Genomic DNA, 17,350 nt, shown 5'->3' with positions numbered 1-17,350 from the left:
CGGGGAGCGGAGACAGCGGGGGGGGGGGGGGGAAGGCAGCTGGGGGGGGGAGGGGAGGCAGCGGGGGGGTGGGAATGGAAGCGGAGGGAAAGTAGGGCGAGAGAACGAGGGGAGTAACAAGCAATATATATACGTATATGTGGGCGTGTGTGGCCTTTGAAATTTTTACCTAATATTAGTCCCATCGCAAAGGTCTTGAAATGAACAGGATCGTAGATCCACACAAATACCTGCAGGAACATCAATCAGAGAAACAGAGGATTCACTCCAAACATTAAAACAGTAGATTCCAGAGCAGGCCGTTGTGGAAGCAGTTAGGTGAGGAACCACAGATGGAGTCCGGCACCGCCTGGTGATTCAATCAGCTCATTCCGTTCTCCTCTGAGACAAGGTCATTTATTGAAACCAACAGTGGACACAAATGGTAGGCAGCAAGATTATCGACAGTGGTTTTTCTAAATGACTTTGTTGCGTTCACTGCTGGGAGAATGGGACACATTTTGTGCATTCAGTATCAACAACAAATGGTTTGCCATGCCTGATGCAGCGTGATTAAATGCGAGTAAAACTCCCTCTGTGCCCAGACGAGTTAGGAACTGGACTGAAACTGCCCAAACCCATTCCACACAGGACTCCTGCAGACACCAGACTGGGGTGAATGTGAACCGAGGCACCAGAGAGGAAAGGTCAGTATCGAATCCTCACATTGAATCAGACAAAAAGACTGGCATTTATATAGCACCTCTAACATCCACCGGATGTCCCAAAGTGCTTTACAGCCAATGAAGTGTAGTCACTATTGTAATGTGGGAAACGTGGCAGCCAATATGCGCACAGCAAGCTCCCACAAACAGCAATGTGGTCTTGACCAGATAATCTGTTTTTAGTGATGTTGATTGAGGGATAAATATTGATCCAGGACACCGGGGAGAACACCCCTGTTCTTCTCCGAAAAAATGCCATGGGATCTGTTATGTCCACCTCATAGGGCAGACGGGCCTCGGTTTAACACCTCATCCGAAAGATGGCACCTTTGATAGCGCAGCACTCTCTCAGTACTGGCACTGGAGTGTCAGCCTAGATTTTTGTGCTCAAGTCAAGTCCCTGGAGTGGGATTTGAACCCACAGCTTCTTACTCAAAGGCAAGTGTGCTACCCACTGAGCCACAGCTGACACAACAGAAGGAGGCCGTTCAGCCCACTGTGCCTGAAAGAGCTACCAATGAGTCCTTCCCGCTGAAAGGGAATATTTTTTTAACATTTAACCACAAAGTTGTCAGATGGAGGTTCAGGGTTCCTGCTCCTCACCGTTGTTACTGACTCCAGCTGGATTGTGGACAAGTATGAACGTTGGTGAGAAGAGGACAGGACTGAGCTGTGACACCCAGCAGAGTCCGATTATCGGACGTCACTGACGTGAGGTATTGGAGACCTGCGACCACCTTCGGCAGTGAGTCATCAGTTTTGGGAGGGAAAGGAAAGGCTGGGGCAGGGAGTGGAGGAGGTCCGACCACAAATGACTGAAATCATTCCTTCGGGTCAATGCCGTGCGTCGATGCTAATGATTCTGAGTGATACAACATTTCTGCATTCCATTACAACGTTAAGAAATAATATTGTATTTTTGCTGAATTTCAAAAAAATAAAAACTCTTGGAAAAAAAAATCTGAGGGATGACCTAATAGAGGTCTTTAAAATGCTGAAAGGTTTTGATAGAGTGGATAGAGAGATAATGTTTCCACTTGTGGGGAAGAGCAAAACTAGAGTCCATCAATGTAAGATAGTCACTAATAAATCCAATGGGGAATTCAGAAGAAACCTCTTTACCCAGAGAGTGGTGAGAATGTGGAACTCGCTACCACAGGAAGTGGTTGAAGTGAATAGCATAGATGCATTTAAGGGGCGGTTAGACAAGCATATGAGGGAGAAGGGAATAGAGGGTGATGCTGATAGATTTAGGTGAGGAAAGACGGGAGGAGGCTCGAGTGGAGCATAAATGGCGGCATGGACTGATTGGGCCGAATGGCCTGTTTCTGTGCCGTATATCCTCCGTAATCCTATGTAAAGGCTACAGTTCCGAAATGGTCAGGTCAACAGCACAAGAGACTCCAGCAACAGTCCATCAGCTCAGGCACATTATGAACACACTAGAAACATAGATTTATTAAGTTGTTTAATGACCTGCCTGACCGAATCCAAGCCCTTCCTTTATTACAGAAAGGCCCCGCTAACAAGATATACAGAACTCTTCCTCAGTGCGCCATCTGTAAGAACAATCTCATTACAAATTTAAAGAGTGCATGAAAATATTGCTCAATTCAATTGTTAAAAATCTATTTTTTTTAAAAAAAGCCCTACTCAGCAAGAATGAAGTGTACCGATAATTTCAACAACTTACATTTATATAGCGCATTTAAGAACTTCCTTTCCATTGGTTATAATGGGTGGCTGAGCCAATCGTTTCCATAAATTATAAAGGCAGAAAGAGGGCGAGAGGGGTGAGGAGAAACGCCTATAGGTGGCGATATTGGAGCATGGAATGCTTTATCACAGGGAGTGGTGGAGGCAGAGGCCACAGCATCTTTTGAAAGGGAAAGGTGCATAAATATTTGACAAGCAGACACGGAGCTCTGGGGGAAGAGAGCTGGGCAGTAGAATTAGTTTAGGATTACACGAGCTAAAAGCTGGCACAGACTGGATGGGCCAAATGGCCTCCTTCCAGGCTAGGAAACCTCTGCAGATGATCCTTACCTCATTCCCGTCAAGAAAAAGCTGGTCCTGGTGTGGTTCCAATTTAAACTTTCTTTTTGTCTCCTTTTTTTTCTTTGGTGTTCCTGGAGCTTCATCCTAACAAAACAATCAAACAGTAAGTTACTGACGGAGAGGACTGCAATTATACAGGGCGTTGGTGAGGCCACACATGAGGAAAGACATACTTGCCTTCGAGGGAATGCAACGACGGTTCACCAGACTGGGGGATTGAGTAGACTAGGCCTATATTCCCTAGAGTTTAGAAGAATGAGAGGTGATCTCATTGAAACATATAAAATTGACCGGGTTGATGCAGGGAGGATGTTTGCCCTGGCTGGGGAATCTGGAACACAGGGTCAGAGTCTAAAAATAATGGGTTGGCCATTTTGACTGAGAGGAGGAGAAATTTCTTCATTCAAAGGGTTGTGAATCTTTGGAATTCTCTACCCCAGAGAGCTGTGGATGTTGAGTATATTCAAGACAGGGATCGATAAATTTTTGGGAACGAAGGGAATTAAGGGCTATGGGGATAGTGCGGGAAGGTGGTGTTGAGGTGGAAGATCAGCCATGATCTCACTGAATGGCGGAGCAGGCTCGAGGGGCCGAATGGACTACTCCAGCTCCTATTTCTTATGACATCCTGCTGCTTTGGTATTGAGGCCTAGTTTGCTCGAATGGAAACACTTGCATACAATTTACAGCACCGAAACAGGCCATTCAGCCCAACAAATCTATGCTCCACACGAGCCTCCTCTCACTATTTATTTCATCTAACCCTATCAGTATATCCTTCTATTCCTTTCTCCCTCATGTACTTATCCAGCTTCCCCTTTCAATCGATCTATGCTAACTACCTCAACCACTCCTTGTGGTAGCGAGTTCCACATTCTCACCACTCCTGAATTCCCTATTGGGTTTATTGGTGACTATCTTTTATTTATGGCTCCTGGTTTTGGACTCCTCTACAAGTGGAAACATCTTCTCTACGCCTATCTTTTCATGATTTTACAGACCTCGAGATCAGGTCATCTCTCAGTCTTCTCTTTTCTGGAGAAAAGAGCCCCAGCCTGTTCAATCTTTTGTTTATTAAAAGGTGCAACTGTGTTTCCATGTAATTAAAAAAATTATACAGGGAGATAGCTGCAGTCCGACTGGTGTCTCCCAATCCCTTCTCATTATCTGGTTTTACACTTAAGTTACTGGGAGGGGCAGCCATTTTGTGCAGAATCCCCTCCCCCCACACTGGGCTGTGGGTAACAGGCTGCCTCGGATTAGCAGCTTTAAGGCAGGAAGCACAGGAATAGGAATGCCTCGGAAGCTGGGAGGAGTTTTGCGTTAGAAATCATGCGCAAATCCCCAAAAAATAATCAGACCTTGATGGGAAATGATCTGCATACTTATTTTAAATTGAATCAAATTTTTATTATTGCAAGTGGACAAACACATGTAGCAACAGTTCCCGACTTCTTTCATATCAAAAAGGAATACGAGCCCAAAGGAGGAAAACCAACTGGTAACTTGGGCGAAAATCCAATCCAAGTTACTGAGGTGGCCAATTAAGTGTTCAAGATCATAAAGTTTACTCACCAGCTAGTTCCTAGGGCGGCCATTTAAGAACAAGCTCAAAGCCCGAGAGGAAAGTTGTTACTTAAGATTCATGAAAGGTTAAAGGTGGGAGGGGGAGGGGGGTATGTGCTCCAACTGTTCAAAATTATGAAAAGGTTATAAAGCAAAAGCTTACTTCAACAAGCTGATGATTGGGTGGCAATAGAGCATAAACCCAGCACTTAGCACGGGCAGTTAGAAGGAATGCTTTCACGCAGAGTGCTATTAGGATAGAATCATAGAAATTTACTGCACAGGAGACGGCCATTCGGCCCATTGTGCCTGTGCTGTCTGAAAAAGAGCTATCCGGTCTCATCCCACTATCCAGCTCTTGGTCTGTAGCCCTGTAGGTTACGGCATTTCATGTGCACATCCAAATACTTTTTAAATGTGATGAGCATTTCCTGTCTCTGCCTTTCAGAGAGTGAGTTCCAGACCCCCACCACCCGCTGGGTGAAAACGTCCTACTCCCCTCTAATTCGTCTACCAATTACTTTAAATCTATGCCCCCTGGTTATTGACCTAAGGGAAATAGGTCCTTCCTATCAACTCTATCTGGGCCCCTCATAATTTTATACACCTCAATAAGGTCTCCCCTCAGCCTCCTCTGTTCCAAAGAAATCAACCCCAGCCTATCCAATCATTCCTCATAGCTAAAATTCTCCATCCAGGCAACATGGGCCAAAATGGTCTCCTTCTGTAAATTTCTGATTCTAACATCCTCATAAATCTCCTCTGTACCCTCTCTATTGCAATTGCATCTTTCCTGTAATGCAGCGGCCAGAACTGCACGCAGTACTCTAGCTGTGGCCTAACTAGTGTTTTATACAGTTCAAGCACAACCTCCCTGTTCTTACGTTCTATGCCTCGGCTAATAAAGGCAAGTATCCTATATGGAATGTATTGCCACAAGTAGTTACTGAAGCAGAGTCACTTGTGACATTTTAGAGGGAGTTTGGAAAAGATCTGAAGAAAGACACGTAGCAGGTGAAATGGGATTCGAGTAGGCAGCTCTGATGTGGAACGAGCACCAGCACAGGCACGATGGGCCGAACAGTCTCTCCCTTTGCTGAAATGTGTGTCATTCCATAAAAATGAAAATTAGTAAATTTATTGATGTAGCACCTTGTCGCTAAATTCCAGTGCCATCGACTAAATAAAAGGCATTTAAAATGCATGTCGGATATGAAAACAACCAGTAACAGAGTAAGAAGCTTACAAGATGGTAACGGATGAGCCATTAAACCCATTTTAACTCATCCACCCGGAATGATCCTAAAGCCTCCCCACTGCTGAACTTGTACCGTTTCCCAAATGATTCCAGGAGATTGGCCTCCATTCCTCGATCTGGAAGTCCATTCCATATGCTGATCGCTCTTTGTGTGAAGAAAATTTTGGTCTCTTGCGCATTCCCGATTTTCTTCGCTCCACCATTGGTGGCCGTGCTTTCAGCTGCCTGGGCCCCAAGCTCTGGAATTCTCTCCCTAAACCTCGCTGCCTCTCTCTCCTTCCTCCTTTAAGATGCTCCTTAAAACCTACCTCTTTCATCAAGCTTTTGGTCACTTGTCTGAATATCTCAAGTGGTTCGGTGGCAAATTATGTCTGATAATCGCTTATGAAGCCCCTCAGAACATTTTACTATGGTAAAGGTGCTATACAAGTTCAAGTTGTTGTTGCCTTTCCTTTGACATTAGGGATCAGCCTTATGGTGCTTTTCTACTGTGTGACCAGTGCTTGAATGTCTCTCTTGGACCTTGGTGCCGAGAGCTGAGCACAGCACTTGTGATGTGATTTGACCAGATCGATCATCACTGCCTCTGACACATTTGGGTAGTTCAACAATTGTTGACTGATGCTTTGCATTGGTTGGACTTATTGAGCATCAAGCCGACTAAAACTGGGTCTCTCTCAACTTGCCAGGCCGACACTCCAGTGCGGTACTGAGGGAGCGTTGCATTGTTGGAGGTGTCGTCTTTCAGATGAGACGGTAAACCAAGGCCCCGTCTGGGCTCTCAAGCGGATGACTGAGTTCCTGCAGCACTATTCGAAGAAGAGTAGGGGATCTATCCCCGGTGTCCTGGCTAACAGTTATCCTTCAAACAACATCACTAAAAATAGATTATCTAATTGCTTTTTGTGGGAGCTTGCTGTGCACAAATCGGCTGCCGGTCTCTTATATTACAATAGTGACTACACTTCAAACGTACTTCATTGGCTGTAAAGTGCTTTGGGATGTCCTGCGAGGAGGTGAAAGGTGCTATATAAATGCAAGTAGTTTATTTTTTCTCATGTGCACCGAGTTTCTGAATCTACGTCACTGAAGTAAATTAAAAACAGTTGTGGTCCCTGCAGCACCTCACTCAGTACTTTCCCCCAATCCCAACAGAACTCCTCTTGCTCATGCCTGTTCTTCTCTACATTTCAGCTAATTTCTTATCCATTTCCTTGAGGATTTACCCCGAATTCTCGTGGTTTTGAGCTTCGCTATTGAAGGATAGGGTGAGAAGAAGTTAGGTGGGAAGGGGCTCGTGTGGAGCATAAACACCGGCACGGACCTGTTGGGCGTAAGGCCTGTTTCTGTGCTGTACATTCTATGTAATTGTCTTGTGTGGTACACTATCAAACACATGGCACATTTCACTCAGGAAACAGGTCTCTTACCTTTTTCTCTTTCTTGCTTTCTTCTTTTTCACTGTCTTTTTTCTTCTCTTTCTCTTTCTTGTTCTTTTCGTCCTTGGTGATTTCCTTCTTGCCCTTCTTTTCCTCCTCTTTGCTGCTGTCATTTTTCACTTTTTCTTTCTCCTTTTTCATTTCCTTTTCAGACTTCTTTTTCATGACTTTTAATGCTCGGTGAAAGAATTGCTTCTTAAGGAGCCTGTCGATATTACAGGGGAAAGGATTTATTTCAGTTCAGTGCAAAAATGGCATTTAAAAAAAAAAAGTTCTCCCCTTTTATTCGCTTCAGCCCTACTGATGTTGTTTCTTGCACGGGGAAGGTTGTGAAGGCGTCAGTAGCCTTGGGTACCTCAATTTGCTGGTCAATATTTATCCATCAACCAACATCAATAAAACAGATTAATCTGGTAATTATCTTATTGCTCTTTTTGGGAGCTTGCTTTGCGCAGATTGGCTGCCGCGTTTCGTAAATTACTACACTTCAAAAAGTATTTCATTGGTTATAAAGTGCTTTGGGATGTCCTTTTTTTAATTAGTGCATCGCTGGTAAGGCCAGCATTTATTGCCCATCCCTAATTGCCCTTAAAGTGATGGTGAGCCGCCTTCTTGAACCGCTGCAGTCCATGTGGTGAAAATGCTCCCACAGTGCTGTTAGGGAGGGAGCTCCAGGATTTTGACCCAGCGACGATGAAGCTATATTTGAAAGTCAGGATGGTGTGTGACTTGGAGCTTTGAAGGCACTATATAAATGCTAGTCTTTTCTTCGCTAAATTTTCATTGGAAAATCCTTTCAGGAGAAATCCCTGGAAGAAGAATCATGTTACTGCCTCTGTGGCTACTTTTGTTGAACGAAAGAGTGGTTAGAGAAGTGTATGAGGGAGAAGGGAATAGAGGGTTATGCTGATACAGTTAGCTGAGGAAAGACAGGAGGAGGCTTGAGTAGAGCATGGACTGGTTGGGCCGAATGGCCTGCTTGTGTGTTGTATTTCCTATGCAAGGAATGCTGCAGTTTTGTCACCCACTGTTACAGATGGGATTATATATCTATATTTAATATATCCCAACTGGGGAATTTAAATTCAGTTAATTAAATAAATCTGGAATTAAAAGCTTGTGTCAATAATGGTGACCATGAAACTATCAGATTACTGTAAAAACCCAATTGGTTCACGAATGCCCTTTAGGGAAGGAAATCTGCTGTCCTTACCCGGTCTGGGCCTATATGCGACTCCAGACCCACAGCAATGTGGTTGACTCTTAACTGTCATCTGAAATGGCCCAGCAAGTCGTCTTGATTTACCTCAGTTGTACCAAGTTGCTACAAGGAAGTGCTGCAATGGCTCAACCTTACCAAGGGCAATCAGGGATGGGCAATAAATGCCGGCCTTGCCATTTACATCCACATCCCAGGAACGAAAAAAAAATGTACAAGGATAAATATCCTATCCATCTTTTTGGATGAGACGGTAAGCTGATTTCCTTAAATTTCCAACCAAACAAGGGTTCAATGCTATCATAATCTTCAAATGTTTCCAGACCGTTGACTCATCACAGCCATAGTTCCGTTTGGATTGATGTCCATTGTTCAGCGGAGCATCTGACTCCGTGCTGAAAGAGTGTTCAAACTACTGAGGTAGGTTAGTGTCATAAGCAATACACACTCTTCTCCACCATTGACTCAAGTCAGAGAGTAGGCGTGTACAAAAGCAAAATACTGCGGATGCTAAAATCTGGAATAAAAACAGAAAATGCTGGAAATCTCATTGAGTCAGGCAGCATCTGTGGAGAGAGAAAGCAGAGTTAACGTTTCGGGTCTGTGATCCTTCGTCAGAACTGGCTGACCAAAGGTCATCGACCCGAAACGTTAACTCTGCTTTCTCTTCACAGATGCTGCCTGACCCTCAGATTTCCTGAGAGTAGGCATGTGTTGGCAATAGCCAATGCTTAGGGAAACCCAAGTGCGCGCAGGAGTATTGCTGCAGTTTAATTGGCTGAACAGATGCAGCTTTATCACGCAGAGGGTTGGAAAGCTTCCCGCTGCACAGTGTAACCAGGATCATCCCACCCATTAAAAGGAAGACTTGCATTTATGTAGCACCTCTCATGACTTCAGGACGTCTCAAAGCACTTTACAGCCAATGAAGTATTTGTGAAGTGTTGTGACTGGTATAATGTAGGAAATACAGCAGCCAATTGCACACAGTAAGTTCCCACAAACAACAATGTGATAATGAGAAGATTGCTGTTTGTGGGAGCTTGCTATCATTATGTAATAAGCAGATAATCTGTTTTAGTTATGTTGGTTGACGAATAAATATTGGTCAGGACACCGGGGAGAAGTCCCTTGCTCTTCTTCGAAATAGTGCCATGGGATCATTTATGTACACCTGAGTGTGCAGATGGGGCCTCGGTTTAACGCCTCATCTGAAAGACGGCACTTTCGATAGTGCAACACTCCCTCAGTACTGCACTGGAGTGTCAGTCTAGATTTCTGTGCTTAGGTGGGACTTGAACCCACAACCTTCTGACTCAGAGGCGAGGGTACTACCCACTGAGCCACGGCTCACACAAGGGTACTGGCTTGTGGAGTTACCTGCAGCTGAGAAGGAAGAATCCGACCTCCCACTCTTATCCCTCCAGATTCTAGTAATAAGCCAAACTTACCGGAGTACTGTGAACCAATGTTCCTGCTAAGGTGCACTCGCCTGCGGTCCTGCAGTAATCTGAAAGGTCCTGCGCTGGCCGCTCTCCGGCTTTTACATTGTAAGTACCGCGCATGCGCAGATCTCTGAAGAGGCCACGCAGAACAAAGCCCAGCTTACAGGGGGCATTGCTGTGGACCTGCCTGCTTTAAGAATCGGGTTACCAAGAAGTCTGCCAGAGTTAGTTTGATTGCAATCTTCAATCACCAGGCACAACATCATGAAGCTACCTTGACCCCAAAGAGACGCTGCTTACTACACACCCCGAGCCCCGCCTTAACTCAAGGAAACCAGAAGATAACAAGAAGCAAACGGCAGAGTTTGCAAATGTAGTAATAGAAAAATTCCACCCACCTGTTGCAGTATTCGACGACCGATTCCCTAGTTGTAAACACAGCCTCGTCTCCTTTCTTTGATTTTGCCCATTTGGAATCCAGCAAGCAGTCGACTGCTTTGGAAGCTGGAAGGTGATGGCAGTAAAAGGTACTCGGTCAGTTTCTGAATACATAGCCATGCTCACTCTGGAGGAACACCCCAATCTTGTTTTTTTGTTAAGGAGACAGGACACATACATTATATGAAATGTTCCCGTTACGCTGCACGGCCGCCTGTGGCTTTACAATGGGGAAACCGCATACGCACGGAGGTTTGAATGGGCCATGCTGACCCTTAAAGGGGCTGGGCACCCAAACAAAAATTAGAGGGAACGTTAGTTACATGTAACGAAGTCTAAGTAGACTTATTTCGAGTAGCTCTTATTGGGAAATTCTTCACTCCGACATATCGTTCTCAGTTACCACACAGGGAAGGAAGGGTATCAAGGGATATGGAGCTAAGGTGCTTAAATGAAATTGAGGTGCTGTATATTCTATGTACTTCTACACAGGGAAATGTATTTTTTTTTACTGCAGGAGGAGCGATTATGCACATTGTAATAACTTTATGAGGAACTAAACAAAGTTGGTTCAGGCCAAATTCTCACCATGGCAACAGGTTCAAATTTCATGGGGCACAAATTAAAAACTAGCAAGTCAGGGGCCAAAAAGCTCTTCAAACAGAACTATTTTATGCAAAGAGCAATATACTTGTGGAATAGGTCAGCGGGGAAGGCATGAGGAGCAATGGGTTCAAGAGACAAATGGATATGTTATAAGAACATAAGAAATAGGAACAGGAGTAGGCCATAGGGCCCCTTGAGCCTGCTCCGCCATTCAATAAGATCATGGTACGCTCATGGTCTACAGGGCCGTAGTAATACCCGCCCTCCTGTATGGCTCAGAGACGTGGACCATGTACAGTAGACACCTCAAGTCGCTGGAGAAATACCACCAGCGATGTCTCCGCAAGATCCTGCAAATCCCCTGGGAGGACAGACGCACAAACATTAGCGTCCTCGTCCAGGCCAACATCCCCAGCACTGAAGCACTGACCACACTTGATCAGCTCCGCTGGGCAGGCCACATAGTTCACATTCCAAACACGAGACTCCCAAAGCAAGTGCTCTACTCGGAACTCGTCTACGGCAAACGAGCCAAAGGCGGGCAGAGGAAACGTTACAAGGACACCCTCAAAGCCTCCCTGACACCTGGGAGTCCTTGGCCATAGACCGCCCTAAGTGGAGGAAGTGCATTCAGAAGGGCGCTGAGTATCGTCACCGAGAGCATGCAGAAATCAAGCGCAGGCAGCGGAAGGAGCGTGTGGCAAACCAGGCTCCCTGCTCACCCTTTCCCTCAACGACTATCTGTCCCACCTGTGACGGAAACTGTGGTTCTTGTATTGGACTGTACTGCCACCTAAGAACTCATGCTAAGAGTGGAAGCAAGTCTTCCTCGATCCCGAGAGACTGCCTATGATGATGATGGCTGATCTGATCATGGACTCAGCTCCACTTCCCTCCCCCGCTCCCCATAACCCCTTATCGTTTAAGAAACTGTCTATTTCTGTTTTAAATTTATTCAATGTCCTAGCTTCCACAGTTCTCTGAGGCAGCAAATTCTAGATTTACAACCCTCAGTGAAGAAATTCCTCCTCATCTGTTTTAAACGGGCGGCCCCTTATTCTAAGATTATGCCCTCTAGTTCTAGTCTCCCCCATCAGTGGAAACATCCTCTCTGCATCCACCTTGTCAAGCCCTCTCATAATCGTATACGTTTCGATAAGATCACCTCTCATTCTTCTGAATTTCAATGAGTAGAGGACCAACCTACTCAACCTTTCCTCATAAGTCAACCCCCACATCCCCGGAATCAACCTACTGAACCTTCTCTGAACTGCCTCCAAAGCAAGTATACCTTTTCGTAAATGTTTCCAGGGAGAAGAGGGGGTGGGGGTGGGGGCAGTGGGGGGGGGGGGGGGGGGGGGGGGGGGGGGGGAGGAGGGATAGAGATTGAGGGATATGGTGAAAAGGCAGAAAGGTAGAGTTGACATTAATGAGAATGTGTCGACTTGTCAGATCTAACGGCCTTTGCTGTGGAGTATCACTTTTATTCCATGTGCCAGAATATCTCAACACACAATCATCCAAGATCAATTAGAGCTTTCAAGATCAAGATCAACAGATTTTTGGGGTAAGGGCATCAAGGGATATGGAACTATGGAGGGTAAAAGGAGTTGAGGTACAGACCAGCCACGATCTAATTAAATGGTCGAGCAAGCTCGAGGGGTTGAATGGCCTCCTGCTGCTCCTATGATTCATTATTTCAGGAGTTCTCCTCAATGAGAGATTTGATAGAGGTATTCAAAATCACAAAAGGTTTTGATAGAGTAAATAAGGAGAAACTGTTTCCAATGGCAAAAGGGTTGGTGACCAGAGGTCACAGATTTAAGGTAATTGGCAAAAGCAGAGGCGACATGAGAAAACAATTTTACACAGCGAGTTAGGATCTGTAATGCACTGCTTGAAAGGGTGGTGGAAGCACTTTCAATAGTAACAAAAGAGATTGAATAAATACCTGAAGTGAAAAGTGGGGGAGTGGGCACAGGCAGGTTAGGCCAAATGACCAATCTGTGATTCTAATGTCAGAATAGATTCTGTAACTAATGGGTCCCAATGGATTAACTTCGCCAAGAGATTCAGGATGTACATAGGCACATGTAAGCATGCAAAAACACACACACACACACACACAAACACATGTGCACACGTACACCACTACACACGCAAACATATGCACATGTATATGTGCACAAAAACACACACACACACACACACACACACACACACGTACACACATCATGCATGCATTTTGCAGCTATACGAACTGTTTTTATTTCTTGCAATGCAATAATTTCTTACCAATGAAATAATCAACTCTGTGGCCCATCATGGTGGTAGACTTGGTTGGGCAATTGAAGCGCAAATACTTGGCCACCACCTTCTCCTCTTTAGTCGGTTCCCCAACCTCCTTAAAAAAAAAAGAGACAATTTGCACACGATCAGCACATTGCAGTGGGAGCTATTGTATTTTGACACGATGAGGTTTTTGACTTGGGACTGCCCCTGCCGAGCATTGTTCGTTACCAAAAAGACAGATTTAAGATGAAAATGGATCTTATTCACTGAATGACAATATGGAACTCAATGGCGGATCTGCAAAGCCCAAGGCCAGTGCAGCGTGCTCACTTTGCACCTTTGCTGAAAATGGACAGTCCCGCTGGACTCTGCAGAGAGGTCCTTTAACTGAAGTTATGGGCACAGTAGAAATGGCTACTCAGCAGTTCAAGCATTTACACTTTAACACTGCTTCTCATTGTGGCAATCATGTAAAACCGCAAACATTTCTCAAAATTAAATACAGGTATAACGTCCCGAAACTGGAAATCTCAGGATCAAGGCCATTTTGGTTTTCAGGTTTTTCTTGATTTTGGAGAAGAAATCCGATGTCCCGAATCCAGAAACCCCTGGGCCGAGTTTCAGGTCTTTCCGGATTTCGGAGAAGAAAATCCGACGTCCCGAATCCGGAAACCTTGTGGGCATTTTCAGGTATTTCCGGATTTCGGAGGCTATCCGAGGTCCTGAATCCAGAAACCCTTGGGCTGACTTTCGTGTATTTCCGGATTTTGGAGTGTTGCATTCGATGGCCCGAATCCGGCAACCTCGAGGCCGTGTCGGTTTGCGTATTTTTTGGGATTCAGCTTGGAGAAAAGTATGTACAGCTTAAAAGTCCGGTTTTCGGGAAATATTTCCGGATTCCGGACCACGACTTTTGAAATCTGCACAATGTCCGGTTTTCGGATGATTCCTGTTTTTAGAACTCCGGATTTCGGACATTTTACCTGTATATACAGAAGTAAAAGAAAGACAGACTTACACTTCTATACCATCTTTCATGACCTCAGGATGTCCAAAAGCACTTTACAGCTAATGAAGTACATTTTCCAAGTGCAGCCACTGTTGAAATGTAGGAAACGTGGCAGCTGATTTGCGCACAGCAAGCTCCCACAAACAGCAATGTGATAATGACCAGATAATCAGTTTTTAGTGATGTTGGTTGAGGGATAAATATTGGCCAGGACGCTGGCGCTAACTCTCCTGCTCTTCTAATTAATGCCATAGGATCTTTTCGTCCATCTGAGAGGATAGACGGGGCCTCGGGTTAGCATCTCATTTGAAAGACGGCACCCCTGACAGTGCAGCACTCTCTCAGTACTACACTGGAGTGTCAGCCTAGAATTATGTGCTCACATTTCTGGAGTGGTACTTAAACTTACAACCTTCTGACTCAGAGCTGATAATGCATACAATTCAGTCACAGCTGACGCATCAAGCTAAGATATTTAATCAGTGACCAATTCCTTTTTATGATAAGAGGCAGCCATGGCTCACTGGTAGCATTCCTGCCAGAGTCAGAAGGTCATGCGTTCAATCCTCACAACAGGATTTCAGCACACAACCGAGGCTGATGCTCCAGTGCAATGCTGAGGGAGTGCTGCAGTGTCGGAGGTGTCGTCTTTCAGATGGGACGTTAATGAGTGGTCCCGTCTGCTCGCTCAGGTGGGCGTAAAAAGATCCCATGGCACTGTTCCAAGAGAAGGGGAGTTATCCTCAGTGTCCTGGCCAACATTTATCCCTCAACCATCATCACTAAAACAGATCAACTGGAAACGATTGTATTGCTGTTTGTGCGAGCTTGCTGCGCGCAAACTGGCTGCCGTGTTTTCCTACATTACAACCAGTGACGACACTTAAAGAGTACTTCACTAGCTATAAAGCGTTTAGGGACGGCCTGCGAGGATGTGAAAGGCACTATATAAATGCAAGTTATTTCTTCTTTCCCACCGCCTATTTTTACATTTAAATTCTGCTGCCGCTCTCTAGAAAAAGTAGATTCAGAGAAAGTGTGTTTCCATTGCTGGCGGAACAAAGTAAACTGACCAATTTAACACCAAGGGGTGGAGACCGACCCAGGCGTCAGCAATCGATGATACCATAGTAATATAAAACCACCCTAAAGTAACAGGATATTTAATTGTTCTCATTCTCCTCCTCCATCTTGATGCTCCGTCCCCCCCAAAGTAAGCAAGCAGGTCTTAGCGTTCAGACAGCTGCTCAATAGTAAAGGAGACCCAAACATCACGATGGAAATGGGCTGAAGGGTTCAGGGCTTATTGAGTGGGTATGTACAAGTACACAAAGGCATACACCAAATACAATTGCAGTTAAAGAAAAACACCAATGCCCTTACAATAACAAATGGTCTACAGCGTATTAAGAAGGTCCAACAAAACTAGCGCTTCAATAAGTTTTCAGCAAAATGGAATGGAGGGAGAGCGATCTTTCCATGCAGCCACACTGCAGGAGTGTTTCACAGGGATTTCAGTGAAGGCCAATGATGGGTGTCTCAAACACGAACTGGCAAAAGTAGCCAGGACACGTTACATCAGGGTGAAGTGGTGTGGCGGAAGCAGTTGCAGCAGGTGACGACGCTAAGAACATATCGCCTGCACAACGGGGCTTTGACCAATGTTCCTGCGAATTTTTTAATGAGTGCACGGCCCAGTTAAGTGGCTGCGCGGCCCAGTCAGAATGCCGCACATGCGCGGTTTTTCTCAGTGGAAAGCCGGCCAGCCGGCTGCGCGGGAGGTCCAGAGAGCTATGCGATCACGTGGCTTAAAGGGAACATTGTTTTGACTACATTAAGCGGCTACCGAACATGCTCGGTCATGTCACGAGTCACAACCAGGCCAACCTGCGACATGAAAAGAAACACACAGCAAAGCTGGGAGGGATCAGTTGGTGCAGTGCGAGTATGGCTGGCGGTTGGTCGGTTAGCCCACACAGTCCGATTGAGGAGTAAACTCCACCGAGGCGGTGAACAAATTGAACAAGATGTTAAATACATAGAATTACACAGAATGGACAGCACAGAAACAGGCCATTTGGCCCAACTGGTCTATACCTGTGTTTATACTCCACATGAGCCTCCTCTCACCTTATTTCATCTCACCCCATCAGTATATCTGTCTATTCCTTTCTCCCTCATGTACTGATCCAGCCTCTCATTTAAATACATCTATACTATTCGCTGGTAGAGTGTTCCACATTCTCACCACTCTTCGGGTAAAGAGGTTTTTTCTGAATTCCCTATTGGATTCATTAGTCACTATCTTATATTTATAGCCCCCTAGACTTGGACTCCCCTATAAGAGGAAACATTCTCTTTGTCTACCCAATTAAACCCTTTCATAATTTTAAACACAAATTTAATTTTCAAACAGATATATATGGTGGTCATAATTCTACAAAGCATTCTATTCTGTTGCTCTCTGAAATGGCTTTAAAAAAGACATTGTTTGGATAAAGATTATTTTTCATTTAACATTTTTAAAATTGAGTACAATTTCAAAAGCCCACCTTTCCTGAATATCCAAGTGGTAAATATAATTAAGTTGCAGATAATTAACTGGAAGGACAAGGGCAGCAGGCACATGGGAACACCATCACCTCCACGTTCCCCTCCAAGTCACACACCTGGGAATGCATCACCGTTCTTTCATCGTCGCCGGGTCAAAATCCTGCAACTCTCTCACTAACTGCACTGTGGGAGCATGTTCACCACACGCCAATGTTTCCTTTAAGCTGCAGCAGCCACATATCCTACATTACAACAGTGACTACACTTGAAAAGTACTTCATTGGCTCTAAAGCGCTTTGGGATGTCTGGTGGTCAAAAAAGGTGCTATAGAAATACAAGTCTTTTTTTGTTTAATTCAAATTACTGGATAATTCCATAAATTTAAAATGCAACAAATGACTTTGAAAGATCAGGAGTAGAAGGCATAGAGGTAATCTACATGTGGAAGGGAAGTGTCTCTCAAATGAAAAACATTATTGTTCCTCACATAATTAATGAGCCATGAACAAAACTGAATCCCATGTTCCAATTGAACAGTAGACAGTCTACCCTTCGCCATTAAGACAGGGACTTTAGGCCGATGATGCACTTGATCAACTTTGTAAGCAACTTCCCTCTGCTGCAGGAATAAACCAGACTGACCTGGGCACTGTCAGGCGCCAGCACTAATGAAAAGTCCTGCTCTGTTAAAATTGAGGCTCTGGCCTCCAGAGTTCCTTTAATTAGAGCCCGCTCATGCTTCATGCTTCATCGTCACTGAGAC

At 45.0% G+C, this 17,350-nt stretch overlaps 1 protein-coding gene across 1 annotated transcript in view; it reads right to left on the bottom strand.

Moving 5' to 3' along the window:
- The window catches only part of sec62 (SEC62 homolog, preprotein translocation factor), a 48,713-nt gene that overhangs the window by 8,960 nt on the left and 22,403 nt on the right, over positions 1–17,350 (bottom strand). Inside the window, exons 2-6 of the mRNA XM_070883808.1 lie at positions 13,029–13,137; positions 10,088–10,193; positions 7,017–7,230; positions 2,751–2,846; positions 170–230 (exon numbers count right to left, since the gene is read on the bottom strand). Of these exons, the coding sequence (XP_070739909.1) occupies positions 170–230; positions 2,751–2,846; positions 7,017–7,230; positions 10,088–10,193; positions 13,029–13,137 (586 nt within the window). The remainder of the gene's footprint in view (positions 1–169; positions 231–2,750; positions 2,847–7,016; positions 7,231–10,087; positions 10,194–13,028; positions 13,138–17,350) is intronic.

This window comes from Pristiophorus japonicus, chromosome 6 (genome assembly GCF_044704955.1).
Source record: "Pristiophorus japonicus isolate sPriJap1 chromosome 6, sPriJap1.hap1, whole genome shotgun sequence".
Taxonomy (NCBI): Eukaryota; Metazoa; Chordata; class Chondrichthyes; family Pristiophoridae; genus Pristiophorus; species Pristiophorus japonicus.
The sequence above is the reverse complement of the archived record's forward strand: the minus strand, read 5'-3'. Positions and strand labels throughout refer to the sequence as shown.